Genomic DNA, 23,697 nt, shown 5'->3' with positions numbered 1-23,697 from the left:
TTTGGACATCTAATAGCTACGGACCAGGCCGGCTTAATGTAAGCCTTATTGTGATTACCTGATGTAATGACAGCCAATCCAAATACGGCCTGTAAGCTATTACGGGCTGAGCAAGAGGAACACATTATGCATTTCACAATGTCAGCCTGACCGTGGTCTGAACAATGCAGCATGAAAATGTTTTCACCCTGTTATTGTGATCCCTCAGGTAAGGGTAAGGGATAGGAACTGTTTTGCGCAGTTTCACATCTCAAATAACACAAACTGTACCTTTGGAGGATGGCAACAGGCCCTCAAAGGCCTGTCTGAAATCTTAATGTAAACACAGATAAAAGGATTAGAAACATTTACTAAGCGATCATTAATTGATGAGTGCCATTTGAAGTATGTCTCAAAGCTTGTGCCAGTAAATTGCAGGGAATGTGAAATAGCCCTAACAGTCAGCTGTAAGATCACTTCATCATACATCAAACGCTTTAGATATCTGAGAAAATACAACTTGATTGGCCAATTAGTTCCAGCTCGGGAACTTATACTATTTACCACGTGTTTTGGGGGAATTACTGCAAACAGGTAGAGCGGATCGCACCGGTCAGAATGAGTGATGCTGACACATGTGACAGAAATTGGCGGAAAATGTGCCATCAGTGAATGAGGCCAATTTTCCCTTTCGAGTTCAGAGCGAAACGCAGAGCTCACACTTGATTTTCCACCCTGACTTCTTTTCAGTATATTGTCACAGATTCAAGTCGAGATATGAGAACTGTGTGAGAAAAACTTGACACCAATCCAGGACCTGTAGAGTGTCAAACAGTCTAAGTTGGTGCCTCAAACTTTATCCACTCCTTTCCTTTGTTATAAATTAGATCTAAAAATCTTTCAAAAACAAAAAATAGAAACAAACCAAAACATCTAATGCATTTATTTTTAGATCGAGCTTGTGGGATAGAAGTTATCTTGAATCAAGATTACACTATCTTATTACAACAGAACCTGATAGGGGATGAAAGTATTTATCAGCTAGCCTAAGGGATGTCTTCAGGGCTTTGACTTTTTTGAACTACTTTACTCTCCTGGAAGCCTGTCCCACCGGTTGGCTCGTTCACCACAGGACAGGATCTTTGCATTTACGAAGAATCATTTCCCGGCTGAAACAAAACTATTATTAATACCGCCTCACACACACTCCTGTTTCAGTCTCTCCTGTGAACGCTCAGTTTTCTAAATCCAGGTCTGCTAAAGCAGTTGCAGCTGGATCCATGAATTTGTTAAGCGCCAGCTAGTTTTTTTGAAAGAATTGTACAGTATTTATAAATACGTATGAGCGTTGTATGTTGGTGTGCAGACACATACATGAAATGCATACATATTAAATGCATTATAATGTGCAACCAGAAAAAAAAAACAAATCACAAAAACAGACTTAAACACGGCCGTAGTTCTTATTTTATGTATGTTTTTTTTATTATTATTATTGGTGGATATGTTAGTTTTCAAGGTTCAGCTGGTTCATGGCTCAATTTAAGGGTTGTTTTTGTGGTTTTGGAGGACAGAGAGAAGGGAAGGCATCAGATCAGTCAGGAAAAGTGGGAGGAGAGGAGTGAAGTTGCCCCAAATCGGTGATCTATGCTCAGTTTGGCACTTTCTCTCCATGCACATAATGATATAGTTCAGGGATGCAGCTGGAAAGTGCCATGGTTGAACAGAAATTACACGAGGTACCCTCAATTTCATCTTTTCAGCCTATAAATTTAATTCACTTATTACTAATGCCTTATTTTTTTATTTTTTTTTAAGGGTTTTAATGAAACAGCACAGTAATACTTGCTAGAAGAAGACAGTGTGTAATACTGAGTTTAAGATAAATCAAGAGCACATCGTGAAATTTCTGGTATTCGACCAAGATGTTGAGTTTCAGTTTTTCTTTTAAGAGGGCCAGGAAGGAAGCCAAGACAGCATTTAAGGGCAGCTTCACCCCCAGGAAGAGTGGAGGAAGGCAGTGTGAAGGCAGTGTGAAGGCAGTGTGGCAGAGGAATCATGTGATCACAGTTGGGCCGCTGCGTCCAGTCCTCTCATGGAGCTGGGAGACCTTCAGGGCAATGTCCACCAGGGGGGCCAACATGACCTAGACAAACACACAGTATATTGTGACGTCATACTCGTGTTTCCGTCCGCATGCATCTTCCAAAACATGCTTCTTATAAGCACGTTTTGCCTGCAGTCAATAAAGATAAGCTACTTATTTCATGTAATCAAAATGAATATTATTCTTCATAAAAACATCACTCCAGAGAAGAAACTAAATGTAAGGGATGTGATGTGAATCTGAGTTTCAAAACTATGAGCACAAAAAATAAACTATGCTGACCTGATCAGAGATCCACCAGAATGAAGTCATTTTCTGGTCGTGATTTTTAACGACGGTGTGTGAGCCAAAGATGAGCAAAACAGAGTGAAATCAGAAAACTCTTTCTTCTGGCTGACATGTAAAGAGCTTCCTCCTCTCTAAACCTGTCCTTATCAAAATGCAACTTTCTATGTGTTTAAATCAAACTCAGCCTAAGTCAGCCAACTGAACCAATAACCCACTGTACATTTATCTGTCAGGTTAAGGTCCTGAAGCAATATGTTTCTGCTTATCCATTCACTCATAACGCATTAGCATTGAAGAGGATGAAGGTCTGAGTGGAATCTTTATTCTCAGTTTTTTGGACTTGTCTCGCTTTCTTGTTCTACATCACGTCCCTGTCCACACCAGTCAAAACGACTTTATGAAGTGTCTAGTTGGAACTCTCATCCTTGATTTTTTCCCTGATGCTTTTCATAGTGGCCCTGATAAGCTGCCATAAGTCAAGACTTGGCCAAACACCCTCATCATTTCCCATGTTGAAAACAAGCTCTGGAAGTCGTTTTTGGAGAGCTCCACCCAATGCAAGCCGACTTGCATATTACAGATCATTTCATCCAGCACGAAGAATTGGGGCCCAAGCCTTTAAGGCACGGCAATAATAAAGTGAGTCGCCCTTTGACCAGCTCTGTGGAAAATTGAATTGTTGGGTATCTTTTTTTCTTGCCCTGTGATTTTTGACGTATGAAAATATTCAAGAGAGGCAAAAAACGGTTCCTTGTACCATGAACAATTATTTTCCTACTTGATGACTTCATTGTCTACCTCCTTTTTCTCCCTGGATCTATCTGGCTGAAATTACTCCTTATTGTGCTGACCTGTGGGTCCTGGTAAATCTTCTGGGGGTCCTTCTCATAGCTGTCTATGTAAAGTCTGACAGTTGCCCCTGCGCTGCCTGTACCGCTGAGACGGAAAATAATCCTAGAACCATCAGAGAAGATGATTCTGAGGCCCTGAGAAGGTGAAAGAAAGACAGCGGAGAAATGATGATAAATGGAGATGCACAGTAACAGGAAAACATGTGGAGGTAAAATGCATGAGGTGCAGTAAGTCAGTAACTTGCATTCTCCAACATGGTGGAAGTAATTCATTGGTCATTAACTTTAATAATGGCATTTTTTTTTTTAACTATTCAGTCAATTATTACATTATATCAACTATTTGTGCTGTTTAAGGCTATGTTCAGTTCAAATTATTAACAGCTGACTGCAGTAACGGGACAGCAAAAAAATATTTTCACCTTAGAAATGGATTAGAGCTGATAATAAATGAAAACCTAAGAGGGCAGCCATGAAAATGTGATGATTTCTCAGCCACTTGCCTACCTGATTTTTGGACACACTTCCATCAACAGGGTCTGTATAGGCAAAGTTGTCAGCAACAGCTACTTCATAGGTCTTATCACCAGAGGAGAGCTTCTTTCCTTTGAAGGATGGGTCGAACATTGCTGTCTCCAGGTCTTTGATCATCTTGTTGGCAGCATCAGAATCAACCTCCTCATAGTCGTATCTGTAATGAAAAGTTGAAACGAGGTGGCCGCAAAAAAAAAACGATCTGCTAACAAATTGGTTTTAGAACATTTTTGCTCACAACATAATCACTTCAAGTTTACTTTACATCATTGTGTAAAGTATAGGGCCTCTGTTAGGGTTTCCCACTCCAGCCTATATGATCAGGGTTAAGGGGTTACACTGACCCGTTCATGTTTTTAGGGAACATTGCTAAAATGAGGCCTGTACTTGTAACTGCAGGATAGAATTGCTTGTATAATTTTTTGATTTCTTGATTTATTGATCGCTCCAATATATTTTTCTTCTCTCTTCGGAAAGCAATCCTGCACTTGACATAACTTGCAGAGAAAGAATAGAAAATTTGGAGGAAAATGCAACATCTTTTCAAATAACCTACATGTTTTGAACCCTGTTTGCTGGTGCGTAGAGGAGGTTAAGATGTCTTCATTGAGAAACACCGAAACAATGTTAATGTACACTTGCTTCCTTATCCACATAAGCACAACAGAAACACAATAAATTCTGTCTTCTACAAGACACATTTGGACACTGCAGTATGGTAGCGTTAAATTATACTGTTTTATACTACCAGCCTAAACACTGGCAACCGAGGTCACATGAATCAACTCTCTGATTTCATGTCCTGCTCTCTCTTATTTGCCACCAGATGGCAGCAGATTATAACTTGACCAGCCTATATCCTTGTCCCCCCCCCCCACCCCCCACCCCCCACACACACAGTAGATCTTTCAACAAACCAAGGTGCAAGACTGGGAGATCTTAAAAAACACTCTTTACTTTGGCAATGTGAAACTGCTCTATTGTGGGACTCAAGCCCATCTGTCATAAGCCATTTTACATGGACTGGAGCTGACCTGGTGAAGAAGTTCCTGCCAAACTTCTGCCAGTGATCTTTCATGATGTCCTCCACACTCTGTTTCCTGGTGGCTAAGATTGACAACCATGCAAGCACTGCCCATAGGCCGTCCTTCTCACGAATATGATCAGAGCCTGGTTGGTTAGCAGAGAGAGAAGAAGAAGGGCGGTGAGTGAGTGATTATGGGAGGGGCACATTGTTTTGGCTACACAAATCTGATTATTTTCACTTACCAGTGCCGAAGCTCTCTTCTCCACACAGTGAGAGTTTGCCAGCATCCATCAGGTTCCCAAAGAACTTCCACCCGGTTGGAGTCTCAAACAGCTGCATCTTAAGATTTTTAGCCACACTGGAACCGATATGCACACACAATAAACCACACGATGAAAATTTATACGAAAATAAATAGAATCCAAGATGTTTTCAGTTTACCCTGGAGGGAAAACTTAGCCATCGTGTTAAATGGTATTTACTTGTCCAGGGCTCCACTGGTTGGCATACTGCGGGCCAGTCCTTTGACGCCAGTCTTCTGGAAGTAAGGGATGCTGGTAATGTTGGCAGCAATGACAGCTACTGAGTCTGAGGGGTTCACAAAGAAGCCATGTTTACCCAGCACCATGTTACGGTCCTACAGAGGGAGCAAAATGAGTTGGGTCAGCAATAACAAAGCACTGTTCTGATTTTGATTAGTTTTCCAAGAATTCTTTTCCTAAACTGGGTTTGTTCAGTAAGTTTATTGGCCTTTTTAGAGGTTTTCTAAAAGAGGCTCCTACAGATGCTGAAATTCAAGTGATTTTTTTAGCCTAAAATGTAAAAATTCAAAACAAAACCCCCTATGCTTGAAATACTTCCATTTTACAATGCCATTATAAATTAGTAGGTAACCAATATTGTTATAAGCCAAGATTGTGCCATTAAAAAAAAACAACAATTTGCACAATATATAAGAAAAGCTAGAGGAAAACAGCTGACTAAAAGCATTTGCTGTCCTTATTAAAGGTTGTGCCAAAGTCAAAATGAGTTCAATTCAGCCTCAGCCCAGACACTGGCCCATTATAATTCTGGTCTATTAAAAAGAAAAAAGAAAAGAAAAAATCTCAATAAAACAGTTTATTAAATTAATTTTATGTGAGTTGGCATCATCAATCGAAATTCAGTTTAAAAAAATTTCACAACTATGCTCTCAACTCTGATTTAACAGCTTTAATGTCACCATCCCCAGGGGGAAAGTTGACTTACACCATCTCCATCAAAAGCAGCTCCAAAGTCATACTCTCCTTCTTTCATGGTTTTGACCAGGTCAGCAGCGTAGGTCAGGTTAGGATCGGGGTGATGGCCCCCAAAGTCCTCCTGAGGGACACAATTAACTGCAGAGTTGGCAGGAGAACCCAGTTCTTCGCAGACTATTTTCTTCACATACGGTCCAACCACTAGAGGGAGAAAGTGTGTGGATAATAGGAGCCATCAGACCTTGCTACAGAGATAAGGGAACTACTTCATCAGCTTGCTTAGTCCTTAAGTATACATTTCAAAACTCCATTACATAGCGATGCGTTCGCATTACAAAACTCTTTTTGTGCTGTTTTATACCTCCATGCATAGCATCCAGTCTGACATTGATGTGTTTGTCTCCAGATAAAAGTGTTTTCAGTGCAGCAAAGTCAAAGATGCCCCTCAGCATCTCAGCATAGGCCTCCACAGAGTCCACTATCTCCACTGGGAGAAAAAGTGAAAGCAAAAGAGAGCAATAAATGATAGGGTAGTATTCATTACTTCAGATGACCGGATCATAATGAAATGACACATTCCGAGTCACTCTTAATAAATTGCCATAAACACGAATAGCCTGCACTCTCATTTGATGGTAGGCATTTTGTGTCAGTGTACCTGTGACAGGCTTGAAAGTTTCCACATCAAAGGTCTGCTTGCCAATCTTGGACAGATCCACTTTCAGCTCTGGGCAGATATGATATTCTTGTAGGCCTTTGCTGATCTCAAATATTTTGTTTGTGATGCCCTCTGGGGCAGGTCCTGGGGAAAGAGAAAGTAGAAAGATAATGAGGAATTATATTATTACAAATGCAGCAAGTGCAGCTTGCACTGATCAGCATTCTTGACTACAACCACAGACAAATCGCTTTACTGCATGCAGTGCACCATAAATTATGGTGGGTCTATCAGAGGTTCTGGATAAATGGGAACGTAATATTTTCTCCACTCACCACCACTAGAGATGTTGTATTTAATGCCAAAATCTCCATTGGGGCCCCCTGGGTTGTGACTGGCTGTGAGGATGATGCCACCAACTGCCTTTATTTTGCGGATCACACAGGAGACTGCTGGGGTGGACATGATGCCATTTTGACCAATCACCAGATGATTAATCTGCAGGCAGGAACACATGTGTACATGCATGGATTAAAGCACCCATGAAATTTCTTTTGAAGGGCAGGGTTGGGTAAACTAAACGTGCAAGCACCGTAACCATGTTATTACAAACAATACAGTACTGTGCGGAGGTTTTAGGCACAGACAGGAACTTGACTGGTCCAAAACTAATTTGCCTGCATTGTGTGACGACTTCAAACATTCAGCCAGTGCCATGATGAACTATCTTCAGCAACAAGAACAAGTCCTGCAACAGATCAACAGGCCCCAAAGGAGCATTGGTCTCAACACAATGGAGTCAGTTTAGTATCACATGAAGAGATAGAAAACACTAAGAATCTATCTGTGGCAGGAATCTAAAGAGGTGGCAAGTTCTCTGTAATGCATGGGACAACCTGACTGTTAAGTACCTTGAAAAATATGCATTAGTATATTTTGGAATATTTTCTTGCAAGAGTTGATCAAACCAAAAACTGACTTAGTTAGGATCATTTTCTCTTTACTACACTCAATATTAAGTTTACTGATCCATTCTTAATTGTTTAATTCCTGTATATTTACTGTTGAGTTTTTACTGCTACTCTTGAGGTTCCATAAAAAATCTATTTATGGATCTTCATATCACTCCCGGTGAAGTAACTGTCTCTTTGAACATGCACTGGCTTGCTTTGTGTAAATGCAAGAGCAGCAATGCCTCTTTGCAACACTGGCGAATTTCAACAGACACCCCTGGTAAACCTGCAGCTTTGTCCAAATTTAACCTCCATGCATGAGTCTGCATGAATCTACCATTAGCTGCTTTTGCAGTAACTAAAGCACTGGCATCTCATGAGAAAGGTCACAGACTCAGTCTAGGCAGCAGCCATGATGTCCTGTCCAAAAAAAAAAAAAAAAAAAAAAAAAAAAACTAGCTTTTTGTTTTCAGTTTTGTTCGTGAGTGCTGTAGTTTAAATAAGAGCATTGGTTGGGTAATATTAAAAATATAAAGTGAGGAAGGTGTTCATTCATTCTCCCATCAGGCACGTGCACAGCAGCGTGACTGTGTCGTCGCCACGCCCCCTTCCGACTGCAGGCTGTCAGAGTGGAGCCTTCTCACCTCACTCACTGAGAGACAGGCTTCCTTTTACATCATTACAATCCACATTTTAAAAACTGTGCACGACCAACACCCGAGATTGCTTTGAAAACAATAAAGGGGGGGGGGGGGGGGCTATGCGTTTTTGGTGTTTTTGCTTGTTTGTTATGGAGGCGCGAAGACGCTGCCGTGTCAGGGTGTAAATGTCAAAGGTCAATGACGGGAAGTGACCTCCTTCGTGCACTTTATCCAAAAGATCATCGCGGTCAGCCTGGCACCGGAGACGGCCGAGGAGAATCCACACGGGTGTCGATGGCAACTATCATTTAAACGTAACGTGCTGTGGACCTGATTTGGATAACACAGATGGAATCCGGGCTGGTGGTTATTAACGAATCACAACAAATACAGACAGGAACACGATACATGCACGGACATGCGTTTCTCTGCTGTTGCGTCGTTGGCTAATGTTGTTTAGCTGAATGAGATGGAAAGCATTACTTCAGAACACTGCATCACTTACATTATTAAAGTACTAAACGAGTTAAAACCCCAAAATAAACTTTGAACTTGCTAACGTGAACCACACGCGTGTACACAATGCTGCAGTGTTGTGTCGCTTAGAAACCGTGGCATTGACTAGCTGTGTGTCTCCTGCCGGCTTCCGTTGACGCAGTGGTCACTTTAGACATCGGGATATAAGACGAAGGACATCAGAGGACAGCTGAGCGCTCAGCATCTGACTGACAGGTTATCACCAGGAATCAGTTGGATGGGGGGGGGGGGGGTAGCTAACTTAGCTAGCTGCACAGAGACAGTGGACAGACTGTCTCTGTCCTCTCTACTGACCCCGTTGGCAGCAGCGATTTGGACGATCAGCTGAATGGCGTCTTTCATGAAAAACCTCCCATCTCCTCCCACCACCAGAGTGGCCGCCTGGCGCTCGGCGGGGTCGATGACAGAGATAATGCTCTGGATGAAGTTTTCCGCGTAGTGCTGGTTCTGCTGGAACACGGTCACCCTCTTCCTCAAGCCGCTCGTCCCGGGCTTCTGATCCCCGTACGGCTTGGTCTTCACTGTCGTTATTTTCACCATTTTCACGATCCCACCCCCCTTCACCTATCCGCTGCCCGGTGTGATCCGCTGTCCGTGACCCCGACGGGGAGGCGACTGCAGTGCCCGAGCAGATACACGTACACGGCGGACAACTACCCCCCCCCCACCCCTCTGTCATAGATCCGCCTTCTCGGTTTAAAGGGCAAGCAGAAGCCTTGTGGCGTGTCTTCACACCCACAACCTCTGCTGCTTCTTAGGTGTTGCAACAAATTCATGTTATTAAATTAATAATAATAAAAAAAAAAAAAAAAAAATACTATAATACGATAAATACATCTCATATTTTCAGTGATCAGAGTCATAGCGAGGCTTATAAAGCTCCGGAAGTTTTGAGCCTCCCATCTCCTTGCAACTTATCCCATAATAATAATTAAAACAGTAAACTTCTTCCTGACAGTTTTTTACCTGCCTATTATGCTGAAGAAGTGTCAGAAAGGTAGATGTGGGAAAAGGGATGGGAGAGTCCCCCTGGGCTCGCAGCAAACACAAGATATTCTAATCTCATGCATAGGCCCTTCTGAAAATATGATTTAATAATGGCCCCATACATGAACACAAAGAAAAATACAAAAGACTTGTAGAAATGCAGGTGAGGTATTGCAGGTATTTTCCAGGAAACACCCATTTTAATTCATACTGCTGCAGACCTTTGTAACTTTAAGGTCGACACATGCACAGGGCTCAATAACTGCAAGGCTATTTGTGCAAACCTTTACACTATGAACAACCCAATCTCTACATGTATTAAATAATGAATTCACTAATGCATTAAATACATATAAGTAACACTTACACATGCTGAAAGAAATATATTGTAATATGACTCTTATTTGAGAGGCAGGCCGAATTTCGGAGTGATGATTGAGAAATTTTCCATTTCAGGCAACTACAGTTTGCCTCTTGCACCACAGTGTGTTTGGTCATCCTGAACGGAACAAAGTTTAAAGTGAGAACTGCAAACAGTTGGGCATGTGACCAAGTGTTGAGGCTGTTGTTTAAGCAAGGTATGCATCTGCACACAGCATGTATGTGTATATGGTTTTATCGCTCAGTAGTCGAAAAGGGAAGGAAATTGCTGATTACATATCAAAAGCAGTTTAAATGTATGCGCTTTACAATTAATGTTTAGGATTATTTAAATCTACTTAGTATTTTCAGGTGATGCCATTAATTTAGGGAAAGAGTCATTGTTTAAAATTTTTTTTTTTTTTTTTAACTTTAAAATAAAATATGTAAAATAAATCTGTGAATTAAAAGGTCTACAAGGAAATGACAATAATTTGAAAACCAAAATATGCTGATTTTAAACAGAGTGAAAGTCCTGGTAAGTAGATGTTAGAATTGGCTCTCAATTCAGGTACACTGAGCAGTCAAGTGTTACTAAACCTCTGTGTTGGGAGAGTAAGAGCGGACATTAAATACATCTCAAATGCCATGTGACATTTAGGTAACTGGCTCTACTGTTTCAGCAGAGAAAGTCAAAGGGCAAATAGTGACCAGGAAGATATAAATAGGAGGTCAAGACTCTTCTCAGTTGAAAAGGCCAAGGGCAAATAAAGTATAGACCCCAGCGCAGTGCAAAGGAATGCATTTCATTGCCAGGCCCAAATCCTTGAAGCTACTGTATGACTGTATGTCATATGTCCAACAGGACAGCACTGAAACTATCATCTGTTGCCTAAATGGTCAAGGCACTGTCACTTTTTATTAGTGTTTGTTATTCTGTTAATAGTGTGGGAGAAAGACAAGGTTCAGAGGCCTTGTCTCTGTTCATGTGTCAATATGAGAGTCAAGTCATCAGGACCGGCTCTGGTGCAAAACAATACGTAGAATACATCTGGGTGCCAGGGAAGAGAACTACACCACACAAACGCACACAGAACTGCACAGTCACTGTGGTTGTTCAAGATAAGGGTGAAGGCTATCCACACAACACACGTAAGCTGTTTTAGGTATAAGAAGCATGTTACATGTTTTCTGGGGCTTTGTTAGTAGGGCTGATGTGAATAAAGAGATTCCCCATCTGACACCTGTGTCCGGACAACCTGATTTCCTCTTTTCCACCTCTTTCCGCCACAACAATAGTATCCACAAAATGTTGCAGTGTTTTCAGTTGCAAGAAATCCACATTTCTCCTGAGAACACGACTGATCAGAAGGTCTTAAGGCTGCAGTGACACATCATTTAGAAAGAATCTGCTTTTGTCTTATGCATTTCCTGAAGAAACACAATACCAAGATACTAAGAGCACCAAGAAAAAATGTATAATCAAAATAAAATATACAGTCCAGAATATAATATATTACAAGACAGATAATTACCCTTTGATCCCTTGTATATTGAAAATATTTATTAATATAAGGTTTTCTTTTAAACGATCTACATTAAGCAAACATATCACATATTCAAGGCAGCATGGTGGCACAGTGGTTAACACTGTTGCCCTACAATAAAAAGTTCACAGCTTCGGTTTCTGTGCAGAGTTTGCATGTTCTCCCTGTGCCTGCATGGGTTTCTCCGGTTTCCTCCCACATCATGTTTGGATTCATTGGTGACTCAGCAGAATTGTCTGTAGGTCTGAGTGTGAGTGGATGTTGGTCTCTATCTATTGACCCTGCGATGGACTGGTGACCTGTCCAGGGTGTACCCTGCCCTCGCCCAGTGTGACCTGGAATCGGTTCCAGAACCCTCTGCGACCTGGAAACGGATTAATGGTAGAGGATGGATGAATGAATGGATCACATATACAAAGGCACAACAGCAGCAGTACGAAACATTATCACCTGTATCTTGTGATTACTGTGACCTCCACCCATCAGTATTTGACACCTCTGATGGCTGAAACCTATGATCTTCAGGTGGCTCTGATAAAGTAGTTAGCTAGAAGCAGATCGAGGGTCTCACCTCCTGCTGTTGCCACAAAACACAAAACTAAGCCCATAAAAGCTGTGATGATTAAGCAGTGTACCTTTTCGAGATTTGTTGGTTGCAGTATAACTGTTATCCTTCAATAACCCATTTGAATAGGATATTGAATAGAAATAATTAATTCGAAAGTCTGCACCCCGTGCCTTTCTTGCAACAATAGCACAGTTTAGCATACCTTCAAGTGCAGGTAAGTATGGTCTCCACACAGTTATAGGTCCAGTCCTGTTTCTCATTGATGGGCAGCACATGTTGGCACACCTGGGACATAAGGCACATCTGTTTGTATTAACAATAACTTATATTCTATAATCTAAATAACACCAATTCATACCAATTAACCATCATATGTAATATAGATTTCTATTAGATCAACAGGGTGATTATAAATTTGACTGTAGAAGAGTGGAAATAATTACAGTTCCAAGATGAGCATATGTTATGATGATAATAATCATCAAGAAATTTCTTAAGGAAAAACTTCATACCATCTTGGTCCGGGCTGGCACCTCTACAGCAAACACACTCATTCCTCTGCTGGTAATGCAATTCCTGCTTTGCTCGTTGTTGACATGTATAGTCACTTTCAGGTTGGTCTGCAACACAAAGAGTGTGTAGATGAACTAATTAAGAGGGGTGTATTCGTACTAATTTGTGGTGAAAAATGTCTTTTCTGTATAGACCATTTAGAAGACATTACTACATCCAAGACAACTCATCTGCACAGATGCTGGAGCTATTGTAGTTGGATTGTATAATTTGCAAATGTAAAACAAGTATGTAACAACCTCAACATAGCTAGGTGAACGGTTTTCCTGTGAAGTTGTTCTTTTGTATCACTAGGTCATTCTTTTAGCGTGGTTCCTGTTGCTATGACAATGGATACCACTGTTGAATATCAATTACAAATGGGGTGAATGGTTGCTTGCAACCACAGCCTGTAGCTGTCAGTTTTACTTATGAGTATAGTCAAACTTATTGTGCAGCAAATCTTCACAGACAATTATATGTATCCTGTTAACCATTAAAATGCATGACAACTAAATGATCACAGTCAACGGGGAACATTGGGACTGTATGACCGTCACATTCTAGTTATTGTTTTTTTCAATATACAACTCTCTGCAGAGCTTAAAAAAAAAAAGTGTCCTGCCTTGTTGGCAATCAGGGAAGAGATCCTGTGCTCTCCTCTGTAGGTGTAGATGAAGACATTGTCTTGTCCCCTTAGGGCTTTGGCCCCTGCTGCTGCTGTGATGGACTTCTGGAGTGCCTGGTTGAGAAGTTTGGGCCCTGCCTCCATGCTGAGGGGCTGGATTGAAAGCTGAGTGCCTTCACAGTGTACATCTATCTGGAAAGGACAAGCCTGAGAGAGTGAAAGGAAGGGACATTCGTTAAATTTGTTAATGGAACCTGGTGAGTTATTGAGAGTCTAGAAGCATTTTTGTCCCTCTGTGTGTGTGTGTGTGTGTGTGTGTGTGATAATAAAATGGGAGACTAAAGCTTATAAATCACTATGTGTGACCAGAGCAATCAAATAGTTCGCGTAAAAAGGTCAGAGAGAAATGTGTACAAAATTGTCATAAATATATATTGTTGCATTGAACAACTTATTATGTGGTAGGTATTAGTCTTAAATTCAAGCGTATGAGCCTGACATCAAGCGATATTGTTTTGAGTGGAATTAGATGTGAGGACATACCTCAGCTAGCTCCAGCATGCGGTTGTAGCCCATGGCTTCCAGGGTGACCCACAGGTCTGCAGGGTCTCCATCTTTCTCTGTCGCCTCCATCAGGTTCAGTTCCATAAAACCCTGCTCTGTCAGTTGGTTCTTCCGCATATCAAAGTTTTCTTTGCCCCCCACAAAAAAGACATGCTGTTAATACTAATCATTCATTTCCGATGGCATTCCTATGTGCCAGCTAAATACTGAAAATGATCACCTTTGCAGACAGCCCAGGCATCTTTGTCACATTTCTCTCCACTGGTCCTTAGCTCAAAAAAATTGTACTCTTCCAAACTGAGCAAGCCATTTCCATCAAGGTCTACAATCTCAAAGATGTCAGACAGCACCTCCCTGTGGCACAAAAAGAGCAACACAGAGAAATTTGACGCAAGACACAACCAACTCCATTCATTCTTCCTCTTGTCTAAGTTTGTGTTGCTCTCACCATTATACGAGCAAAAACATTTTCTGCCCAGCATACACAAGGATGCATCAAAGCACAGATTTTACTAATAGGCTTCTCTTTTCAAGATGAAGTTACATTTCTAATTATGTGTAGTGTTCCTTCATTCTTTCATTCATCTTCTAACCCTTATTGTGGGGAGTGCTGGAGCCAATCTCAGCTCACATTGGGCGAGGTCGGGGTACACCCTGGACAGGTCGCCAGTCCATCACAGGGCCAACATACAGAGACAGACAAAGACCAACAACCACTCACAATCACAATCAGCCCTATGGACAAACATGGTGGGAGGAAACTGAAGTACCTGGAGGAAACCCACACAGACACGGGGAGAACATGCAAACTCCGCACAGAAAAGTCCCCATTGATGTGGGGTAACAGTGCTAACCACTATGCTGCCGTTCTGCCCAATGTGTAGTGTGTTGAATAAAGTTGTACATATTTTATGTGTACACATTATTACACTCAGAATTAGTGTACAATTTCAGTATTTCTTTTCTTTACCGAAAAATGGTGATAATAACTCAGAGTAGAATTTATTGGGTGAAAAAGCGTTGTGTGTTGTTATTTTTTTTTATATGTAAATATATTGTTCATAAATGAAACAAACAGGTACACACAAACCTGAGGTCCTTGGTGAGGTCGAGTTCTCCTGTGTCAGTCTTGTAGACAAGCTCCGCAGATTTTTCAGGTAGGCTCTTTTTGCTCCTTTTCCTCAGTCTGCAGCCGCTGGAGAATGGAAGCAAGTAGTAAGTCCCAGCCTTCAGTTCTCCTTTCCAAAAATACATCTGTAGGAATAGGAGAGCCTCTAAGTTAAAATTACACTGCATATTCTGAAAATTTCATCAAGCAACTGATCCAAATGTTTATCACACAAACTCTGTCAAGTATCAAGGGTTAAAAAACAGTTATGAACAAATGACAAAGTACATGTGCAGCTGTCAATATTGACAGAAATACCTCTTTGTCTTTTGACTCAGTGAAATGTACCACAGTTGTGTCTTCTTTGGTATCACCAGCTGACATGATAAAGAGAGCTGTATCCACTGTCATCCAAGATGAACATTTATCTGAAAGTTAACAGTACACCAGGAATATTTAAGCTAAGTGAGTTGTGATATTTAGCCTTTTTATGATCAGAACTTGAGCAAAAAAGCGTGAATGAAAGCAAGTGAATGAAAAAAAAAACCCCAACCCAAAATGTAAAGAGGTGAATAGCTACATTTTTTATGAGTTATTGTCGACTGAGTTGGAACACATTTCCTAAAAAACCTGGCCTGCTGTCACACAATGTAAAATAAGACAGAGGCCAATAAAGAAAAGTCAGCCTCCTGCAAGGACTTTGTTTATGATTCATGATCAGTACATTACTGAGGAAATACTTTATGTTACAATGTCACAAAAAGCGCCTTTAAAATTGTGCAATGACACTATGTGTTCCTACAAGTGCAGTTTGAAGTGGTGCAGTAAATAGTCCAGATGGCAATTAAAAGAAGGCTTGTATGAGAAATGCAATTCCACTAGCTCCTGAGGTGCAGTTATTTTCCTGAACCTAATTTTTAATCTATGGACAGTAAAGTTAGCAGTCATGTGAAATAAAAAAGGTGTGAGTACCAGGTCTGTGGCTGAGGCTGAGTGGTTGGATTTTTAGGTAGATGCTGGTTGTGTGGGGGACATGGAGCTGGTACTGCAGAGAGCTGATACTCCCATCATCCTCCAAGAAGAAGCATCCTCTTATATAACTCTGATGCCACTCCTGGAACAATGAACGACAGATATTTCTGCTCATCCAACAACACACATAATATATAAACTTTCATTTATACAGTGTGGCTAATAAAGTAGAAAAAGAATGAGTCCTTTGTCAGACACAGTTTTTGCTATTTTAAGTCCTTTGAGACATTACAGGGAGCACGGTGGCATAGCGGTTTGCACTGTTGCCCCCACAATAAGAAGGTTGCGGGTTCAGTTCGGCCTGGGGCCTTTCTGTGAGCAGTTTGCATGTTCTCCTTGTGCTTGCTTGGATTCACTCTGGATACTCCAGTTTCCTCCCACTGTCCAAAGACATCATGTTTAGGTTAACTGCAGTGAGTGTGTGTGGTTGTTGGTCTCAGTGTGTTTCAACTGTGATGGACTAGTGACCTGTCCAGGGTGGACCCCACCCTTGTCCAGTGTGAGCTGTGATTGGCTCCAGCTGCCCCGTTTTTCAGGAAATGGATTAGTGATAAACGTTGAATGAATGGGAAATCACATGCAGTAATTCATGTTATGTGTAACCTAATATACTTGATGATGTGCAGTCCCTGTTTAGATACTGACACAATCCCAACAAATAGTTTTGCCTGACAAGAAAATGTATTTCTTCATTCAACAGAAACCAAAACTAATTTGCAGTTCCTATTAAATGTGAGATTGATCTTGGGACAGTAGCGTATATTCCGGCATGAAAAAGTGAATTAAGCAGTCAATCACAACATTGAGGTTGCTCACTTGATTAACAGAAACTGCCATTGTGATAATTATCAGTCCAACCTTCAGGGGGCATATTTATTATTTCACAGTTTATCTCAGCCCAGTAGTGTGTAAACACTTGTTATTCTCATGCTGCTCCAGAGGAGGGCAGAAGTGTTACACAGTGTTTTCTACTGCAGGCTGAAGTAAATCTCCCTTTGGTACCTGATATGGCAAATTGGAGTCCATTTAACTTTGATAAATACAGCCTTTTCAATCTTGGGCCAGCGGTCATTCAAAACTATCAAGAGGCTACTTTGGCAATATTTATGAATCCTAATATTTCTCTCATTTTGAAATCCTGTTGTTCCTTTATCTGGCAGCACAACTGAAATGAGACAATAATTTGAAATTGAACAGGAACATCAAAACAAGGAAGTTTTCCTTCCACTCACTGGAGACACATTAAATGAAAACACAGTTGATGTGGACACACAGTAAGAGGACATTGAGGGCTACGCAAGTCTGGAACAGGCTATATATCCTTTTAGTGGACAAATAAATCACCAAGTTAAACAAAGAAAGTACCATAAAGACGGAGCATGTCACTCCTTTAGAGAAAAAACCATTTCCTCAAAGTATTTATCTTGGGCTGTGAGAGGCATAAAAGATCAAATCATAACACTTCAGTGGTTTGTCCAGACAATATTAAATGAGGGAAATTGCCATGGGCACCCGTCTACTGCTTAAAGACATCAGAATTAATGACCCCATAGAGAGAGGGTCAGGCTGCAGACTAATAGAGGTGCTGTCACCTGCTCTGGCCACAGGTCTGATTTACTGCTGCACAGAGGGTCACATACACCAAACTGGCCACAAACACACACAACCACACTTACACATACACACACACACACACATTTCACTTCAAAATTCTCATTTTAGAATTCTAACCTATACATGAATACTGAGAATAAGGAAGAACAATCATGACTACCCAGCTTTGTATTCATTGAGTCATATTTACATCTCACAAGATCAGACACACAGATGCACATACAGACTCAGGGCACTACAAAAACACAGCCTTCCCTCCACCCAAACCCACCACTTATCAGCCTGTGGCAATATACCAGCCAATATAGCAAGCAGCACTTCTATTGGAGGTAATCTCTGGACACACATTCTTTTACCTCAATAATGTCTGGCTCTTTCCAATCTCAACACGGTGCTCATGCTTTATTTATTTATTTACTTTCCCCCCTTGCTGTAAAGCAAACCAGGCGAGGTTAAGCCAAAAAGAGTGAAAACAAAGAGCGGGGGATCAATACGGTGTATATCTATCCACCCAGAGCTAAATTCGCCCATCAAAAACACTGGACGGCAGTGATACTGGGGGAGCCGCTGGGTGCCTGTTATCTTGGGGTCTTCTACATGGACTCGTGTGCAAGATTTCCAGACTTTATCAAGAATGGTACATTCTTGCTTTAATCTAAGATTTGTTCAACATTTCGCTAATACAAGACAAAAATACTGTGTAAATTATTTTAATTTTGAAACGATGTTTATATTCCAATAGTTCAGCTTTTTTTCTGCTTTTGCAAACATCAGCATCAGCATCAATGAAAATGAGGGTCACCCCTCAATGTTTCTTGACTTATAAAGGTTGAAGGTGACGAAGATCAGGATGTAATTACATTAGTGACGATCATTTTAAACTCAAGTTGAAACAGCCTTAAAACAGCAATCTGTCATGTAGTCAAAAATAATGTGGTGGTCATCAGTTCATTTAATGGTGATTTTACTACACCATTCCTTTTGTTTTAATCTGTGTGGCTTGTTTTCTTATTAATGTTTCTATTCATATTAAAATCTACATCTGGATGGGCACTGTAATCTATCTTAGACTATAACTGCTATCTATGGGGCAGACGAGCATGTTATAAAAGTGTCCCCTCTAAAATAAATACAGAACAAAAAGAAAAATTGAGCACTGTATTTAACAGCTGTCTGTTTGTGTATTCTTAGTGAAACCTAAACAAATGTCACATGTCTTTGCCAAACCATCTAAATCCCAATAATTTGCAGGTGCAATTTAACTTTCCAAGTCGAGTTTTGGCCATTTCTATATCAAATTTATCACTTAACCATCTTACCCTTGTAGATGATAGTGTTAACTTGTATCATAATTAGTTTAGGAATTTGTAACGTATGGCCAAAAACCTATTTTGTGACGTCACAGTGACCTTGACTTTTGACCTAATTAATTAATTCTTCAGTGTAAATTGAATGTTTGTGCCAAATTTAAAGACATTACCTCGATTGGTCACTGATATATAAAATCCACAGTAGGCCGTGAGATCATCCTGGCCTCCTGCCGCTTGTACAGAGGCATAAAAATTTGTAAATACTAAAAAATTATGAGTGCAGTAAATCAAATTCCTATAACTTACCTGGAAGCCTGAAGGTTCTGGTATCTTGCTGCCCTTAGAGCTGTTGGATGTCATAGTGATTGAGTTTGACAGAGACGACCGCCTGCTGCGAGCAGAGGAAGGACGAGAGGACGAACGGCTTTCTGACACAAACACATATCACACACATATCAGACATCAAGATGAGAAATGAAAAAGACAAGTACACATGCTTAAAATACATGTACAAAATTATCATCAGTAAATATAATCACTAATACAAAACAGAGCGGTTGACTGACTGACTGATTAAGTAAAACCCACCCCTGTCAAAACGGTAAACACACTTTCAAAAGAGAGATGAGGTGCACAACATAATTGACATGGTAATCTGTCTTCTCAGAAGTCCAGTCCCAGATTTAAATGAAGATGGCTATTTTGCAAGAGGGTTCCAAAAAAAGCGTCATTTTAATTAATTATGGAGACATTTAAAATCAAAAATGGCATAACAGAATCTTCTCAGATCTATTATCTTGTACAACTTTTTCCTTGAAAACTAATTGAATCCAGAAAACATCAATTCACTAATGAGAGGTCTGATTGTTTCCAAGCCCAGGAAATCAAGTAATGTGATAGGTTTACAAGCAAATTACTGTAGCAGAGAATAAACAGACCCAGTGTCATGGATATATTTTGTATTGATGAGAGCATTTTAATCTAGACAACCAAGTTGGAGCTCATTCGTGAACATTGTCAAAGATGCAGTTAAATACATCCTGACAAACGCTTCAGTGTGAGTTTATATTGAATGTTTGAGTATTGTTCCAAAATCCATGGTCCCCCTTGTGCTAAATCAACCAATCAGAGAAATGCCATGAGAGCCCATAATTTGGTCTGTCAGATACAAAACACCAAATATATAAGTTAATAATTTCAATTATTTGAAAATTGGCCATACAGTTGTAGTGTATTTCTCAGGAAAGTACTAGTTTATACTGACAAATGTAACACCAAATGAGCAGTCAAAACAGTTTTTGAGGTCCAAGAATAACCCATTCAACATGTGTGATCACGTAGCCTCACATGTCAGCGCCTTGTTAAAATGTAACAGGTATAAATCAATACCTGGGAGAGGCACAATAATGTGATAATCCCGACTACTGTGTAGGAGCTCATTTGTTTTTGCAGTGTTGGTCGACTGGGTCCTCCTCTCTACCGTCATCTAATCCCTCATCATCTCCCCAGTGAGAAGTGGTAGAATCCTCCAAATCAATAGCATGAACATGGACTGACCATTTAAATCAACCCCATCTATCTTCCCACTGTGGGCCTGTCCTTGGCTCGCTCATTCAGGATTCTGTGTTCCTTTGCCTCAAAATGCTGGTTTAAAAGTGAAAAAGGTAGGTCTTTACAGCTATCTTCAACTGGCTGAGAATAGTAACGGGTATGGAACCCAGTGTTTGCTTGTTTAGACAACAAAAACACATATTTTTGGCAAGTGGTTGTTCCAAAGCCAAAGCTGAAAATGGCATCTTTTAACAGTGTAGACAGAGCTTTTGTCAACTTTTTAATGGCAGAAATTATTACCCAAATCACAACACTCCACAGTCTCCTCCCTCCGAATAAGCTGCTCTAATTGTCGACCTATTGTGATGTATGGACTGTCTTAATGAGGTGATTTGTCATAGAAGGAGTGAAAAATCGATCAATAACAGAGCTATTACTTATTCATCAAAACTAATCCTTGAAGCATATTGGGGCAATCGGTGCGCATGTTTGGGAAGAGTGGAGTATACCTTCAACAAATCTAAGATAGGGTGCTACTTCGTCTGCTACTGTGGACATGTAGCTCTGGAATTTTACACCAGCATAAATATATCTGCTCACTGAACACAGCATTGACATAAACTGATGTTTAAAACATTTTCTGGGAAACCAAATGTTGCACCTTTCTTGAGAGTTGCATCAGATGCATCTGGAGGGTGAGGCTGGGTTGATGCCACTTGTGCTGCCAATGCTGCTGGTGACACAGAGCTTTTTGGAGGGCTGTATGACTGGCTGCCAAAATTCTGTCTCTTCAGCTTAGCATCAGCTTCCAGCCTCTCCAAAGCAGCCACCTGACATTGGTCTACTGTAGACACAAGCAATCTGCAGAACTGACAGCAGCAGGAAACGGCAAGTTAGGGGTTGATACATGCACACAGTTTTGAGATAGTGAGAGGGTAGGAATTGCTTGGATGTACATAAGCACATGACACTAAATCATTTTAATACTTAACTGATGCTTTTTTTGTAGCTCATTGATTCAACAACAAGGTTGGGAAATTTAGTTGCTTTGGCTATTTTTGCTATAAATTCACAGTTTCAAAACATTTGGATAATACCCACTGTTCTAAGGCTTTGCCTCATTAATTACCTTGAGCTGATCAACCACCAAGTATAGTCCAATAGAAATCACTTGCCCAAACTTACTTCTGCATAGTCCAGTTTGCCATCTTGGTTGATGTCAGCCAGTGAGAAAATAGTGTTCATCTCCTCAAGGGACATTTTGTCTCCTTGCTGAAAGATTCAATATATTTTCTAAGTTTTTATGCCAAACATATGTTATATTTAATTCATAAAAAACATTACAATAGAAATATTTCTATTTTGCTTTACCTTGAGCCAAAAAGGGATTGGCTCTATCGATTTATATTTATGCAGATTACATCTGTAACATGTTATTGACAAGTCTGATTGTACAACATAAGCCACTTTACTCACAATATTGAATTGTTGTGAAAACCAAAATATTTACTCAATTCCTTAACATTTGTTGCCTATTTGTCTGATAAAAATGTACAAAACTACTCACAGTAGTAAGGGCTTTCACCAGTTCACTGTGTGAGATGTAGCCATCACCATTCACATCCATCTTTTTGAAAGCTCTCATCAGCTCTTTTTCCTCAGTTTTCTTCTCACATTTGAGAATCTCACAGAAGTCATCAAAGTTCAGTTTAGATGTTCTTGGGGTCCAGTATTTATTGAGAGTAGCATATGATGGATTTCTTCCTGCTTGCTGGAGAACTGAATGGGATAAATTGAGACCTGGCTGACTATGGAAGTGGTGAAGAGAGTGAACAAACAACTCCAGCACAACCCTTGTTGTGCTTTCATGAATCTAGAATTCCCCACAATATGATTAATTTTTGTGCAACGAGTCAACATTTGAACCACTGATAAGAGTAAAACAAAGGCTCGACATCTTCAGTTTGCCCTTGTTTAAGACTGCGTTGTGTATATTCTGTTTCAGCTCATTGTCCATCCTCTTCTCCACATTTTGCCAAAAGTTGCCCATGCATTTGTGATATTTTTGAGAAGTGGATTCATCACAAAGTCACTTTACAAAAGAGATTAATGTTCATCAGCATAGGCATGGGTTTTTATCATGATGATCCACGGGCGGGTCAGTGATGGTTGCATGGTTGGATGTAGTCTGTAAAAATGACTTTGCGCCTCTCGGCAATCGGATCGGCCAGCCCTGCCAACTAGGTGTCCCTTCTTTATTTTTCAGGGAGATGGCGACCCTAATGGAAGCTCCAAGATTGAAGTTTTATCAACACGTGATGTCACCAGATTGCACATGAGGCAGAGTGGCCCATAAACACTAAATTCCTGCTAGCAGCAAGTCAAGTTCGAGGGCTCGTTGGTGTATGTATGTATTTATTTATTTAGATACCGGAAGCGGTTCATTTTGCTGGTTGCGATAGAGTGACCCCACATCTCATCACGCTGCACGACTGTTTGAAGACACGTGACCAAGTAACCAACGAATATTATAGGTTTTAAAACGGCATTAAAGAAATAATAAAACAAGTATGCGTTTTCCCTTGAATTACAAACTGACAGCTCATTTGCGAGCAGGGTAGATGAGTAGATTTAAATTGTCTTACCGCGACATAACTGCTGCTTCGAAGCGATGTTTGCCAAACTGGATCTGAAAACAGCGAGGTAAGCAGCTCTACACTGCATGTAGAAAGCCTCCTCCTCGTCGTCGGAAGGACGGGGTGACTCCTGAAACGACATTTTCGGGAGATGCGGTCGGCCAGGTTACTGTTAGCTAGCTCTCTCAAGCGTATGAACGTGTAGATTGCCAGATATGGCGGCCAAACTACTGTTTTAACACGCCGTAGGTATCAACGCGAAGCTTGCAAAAGACATTTTACTGCTCTGCGTTGCAGCTGGCGGTGCCGTTCGTCGTTAGCCGTTGCTAGGTGCAGCCTGTTGCTAAGTAAACACAAACTCATCGGTGTTCCCCAAAACAAGACTCGGAGGGAACAAACAACAATTCAAATATTTCCGTTTACTGTC

The 23,697-nt window shown here is 40.7% G+C and overlaps 2 protein-coding genes across 2 annotated transcripts; both read right to left on the bottom strand.

Moving 5' to 3' along the window:
- Nucleotides 1–1,434: 1,434 nt before the first annotated feature.
- Nucleotides 1,435–9,455, bottom strand: pgm1 (phosphoglucomutase 1). The gene is made up of 11 exons (XM_029499735.1): nucleotides 9,108–9,455; nucleotides 7,018–7,180; nucleotides 6,683–6,826; nucleotides 6,386–6,511; nucleotides 6,035–6,225; nucleotides 5,269–5,423; nucleotides 5,029–5,144; nucleotides 4,794–4,929; nucleotides 3,733–3,916; nucleotides 3,226–3,360; nucleotides 1,435–2,125 (listed from the first exon to the last, which is right to left on the bottom strand). The coding sequence occupies exons 1-11, from the start codon at nucleotides 9,351–9,353 to the stop codon at nucleotides 2,036–2,038; spliced, it is 1,686 nt and encodes a 561-aa protein (XP_029355595.1). The 5' UTR covers nucleotides 9,354–9,455; the 3' UTR covers nucleotides 1,435–2,035.
- Nucleotides 9,456–10,164: 709 nt separating this feature from the next.
- Nucleotides 10,165–23,591, bottom strand: efcab7 (EF-hand calcium binding domain 7). The gene is made up of 14 exons (XM_029500459.1): nucleotides 23,280–23,591; nucleotides 22,202–22,413; nucleotides 21,820–21,906; nucleotides 21,296–21,503; nucleotides 19,390–19,511; nucleotides 16,100–16,241; nucleotides 15,446–15,555; nucleotides 15,110–15,273; nucleotides 14,240–14,373; nucleotides 13,999–14,147; nucleotides 13,453–13,662; nucleotides 12,788–12,895; nucleotides 12,478–12,560; nucleotides 10,165–12,071 (listed from the first exon to the last, which is right to left on the bottom strand). Exons 1-13 carry the CDS (start codon nucleotides 23,410–23,412, stop codon nucleotides 12,480–12,482), a joined length of 1,860 nt encoding a protein of 619 aa, XP_029356319.1. The 5' UTR covers nucleotides 23,413–23,591; the 3' UTR covers nucleotides 10,165–12,071; nucleotides 12,478–12,479.
- Between the last annotated feature and the right edge of the window lie 106 nt (nucleotides 23,592–23,697).

Source organism: Echeneis naucrates, chromosome 4, assembly GCF_900963305.1.
Source record: "Echeneis naucrates chromosome 4, fEcheNa1.1, whole genome shotgun sequence".
Lineage (NCBI taxonomy): Eukaryota > Metazoa > Chordata > Actinopteri > Carangiformes > Echeneidae > Echeneis > Echeneis naucrates.
Note: the sequence above shows the minus strand (reverse complement) of the source record. Positions and strands in the feature narration are given on the sequence as shown.

Bases quoted from the DNA above. Each gene is read 5' to 3' on its own strand.
- pgm1 (XM_029499735.1), bottom strand. From the start codon at position 9,353: ATGGTGAAAATAACGACAGTGAAGACCAAGCCGTACGGGGATCAGAAG. The intron at 6,827-7,017 runs GTGAGTGGAGAA...CTCTTTCCCCAG, and splicing joins ATACAACATCTCTAGTGGTG to GACCTGCCCCAGAGGGCATC. The intron at 4,930-5,028 runs GTAAGTGAAAAT...CTAACCAACCAG, and splicing joins AGAAGAGAGCTTCGGCACTG to GCTCTGATCATATTCGTGAG.
- efcab7 (XM_029500459.1), bottom strand. From the start codon at position 23,412: ATGTCGTTTCAGGAGTCACCCCGTCCTTCCGACGACGAGGAGGAGGCT. The intron at 14,374-15,109 runs GTTTGTGTGTAC...TTTGTGCCACAG, and splicing joins GACCTCACCAAGGACCTCAG to GGAGGTGCTGTCTGACATCT. The intron at 13,663-13,998 runs GTATGTCCTCAC...TCACTCTCTCAG, and splicing joins GCATGCTGGAGCTAGCTGAG to GCTTGTCCTTTCCAGATAGA.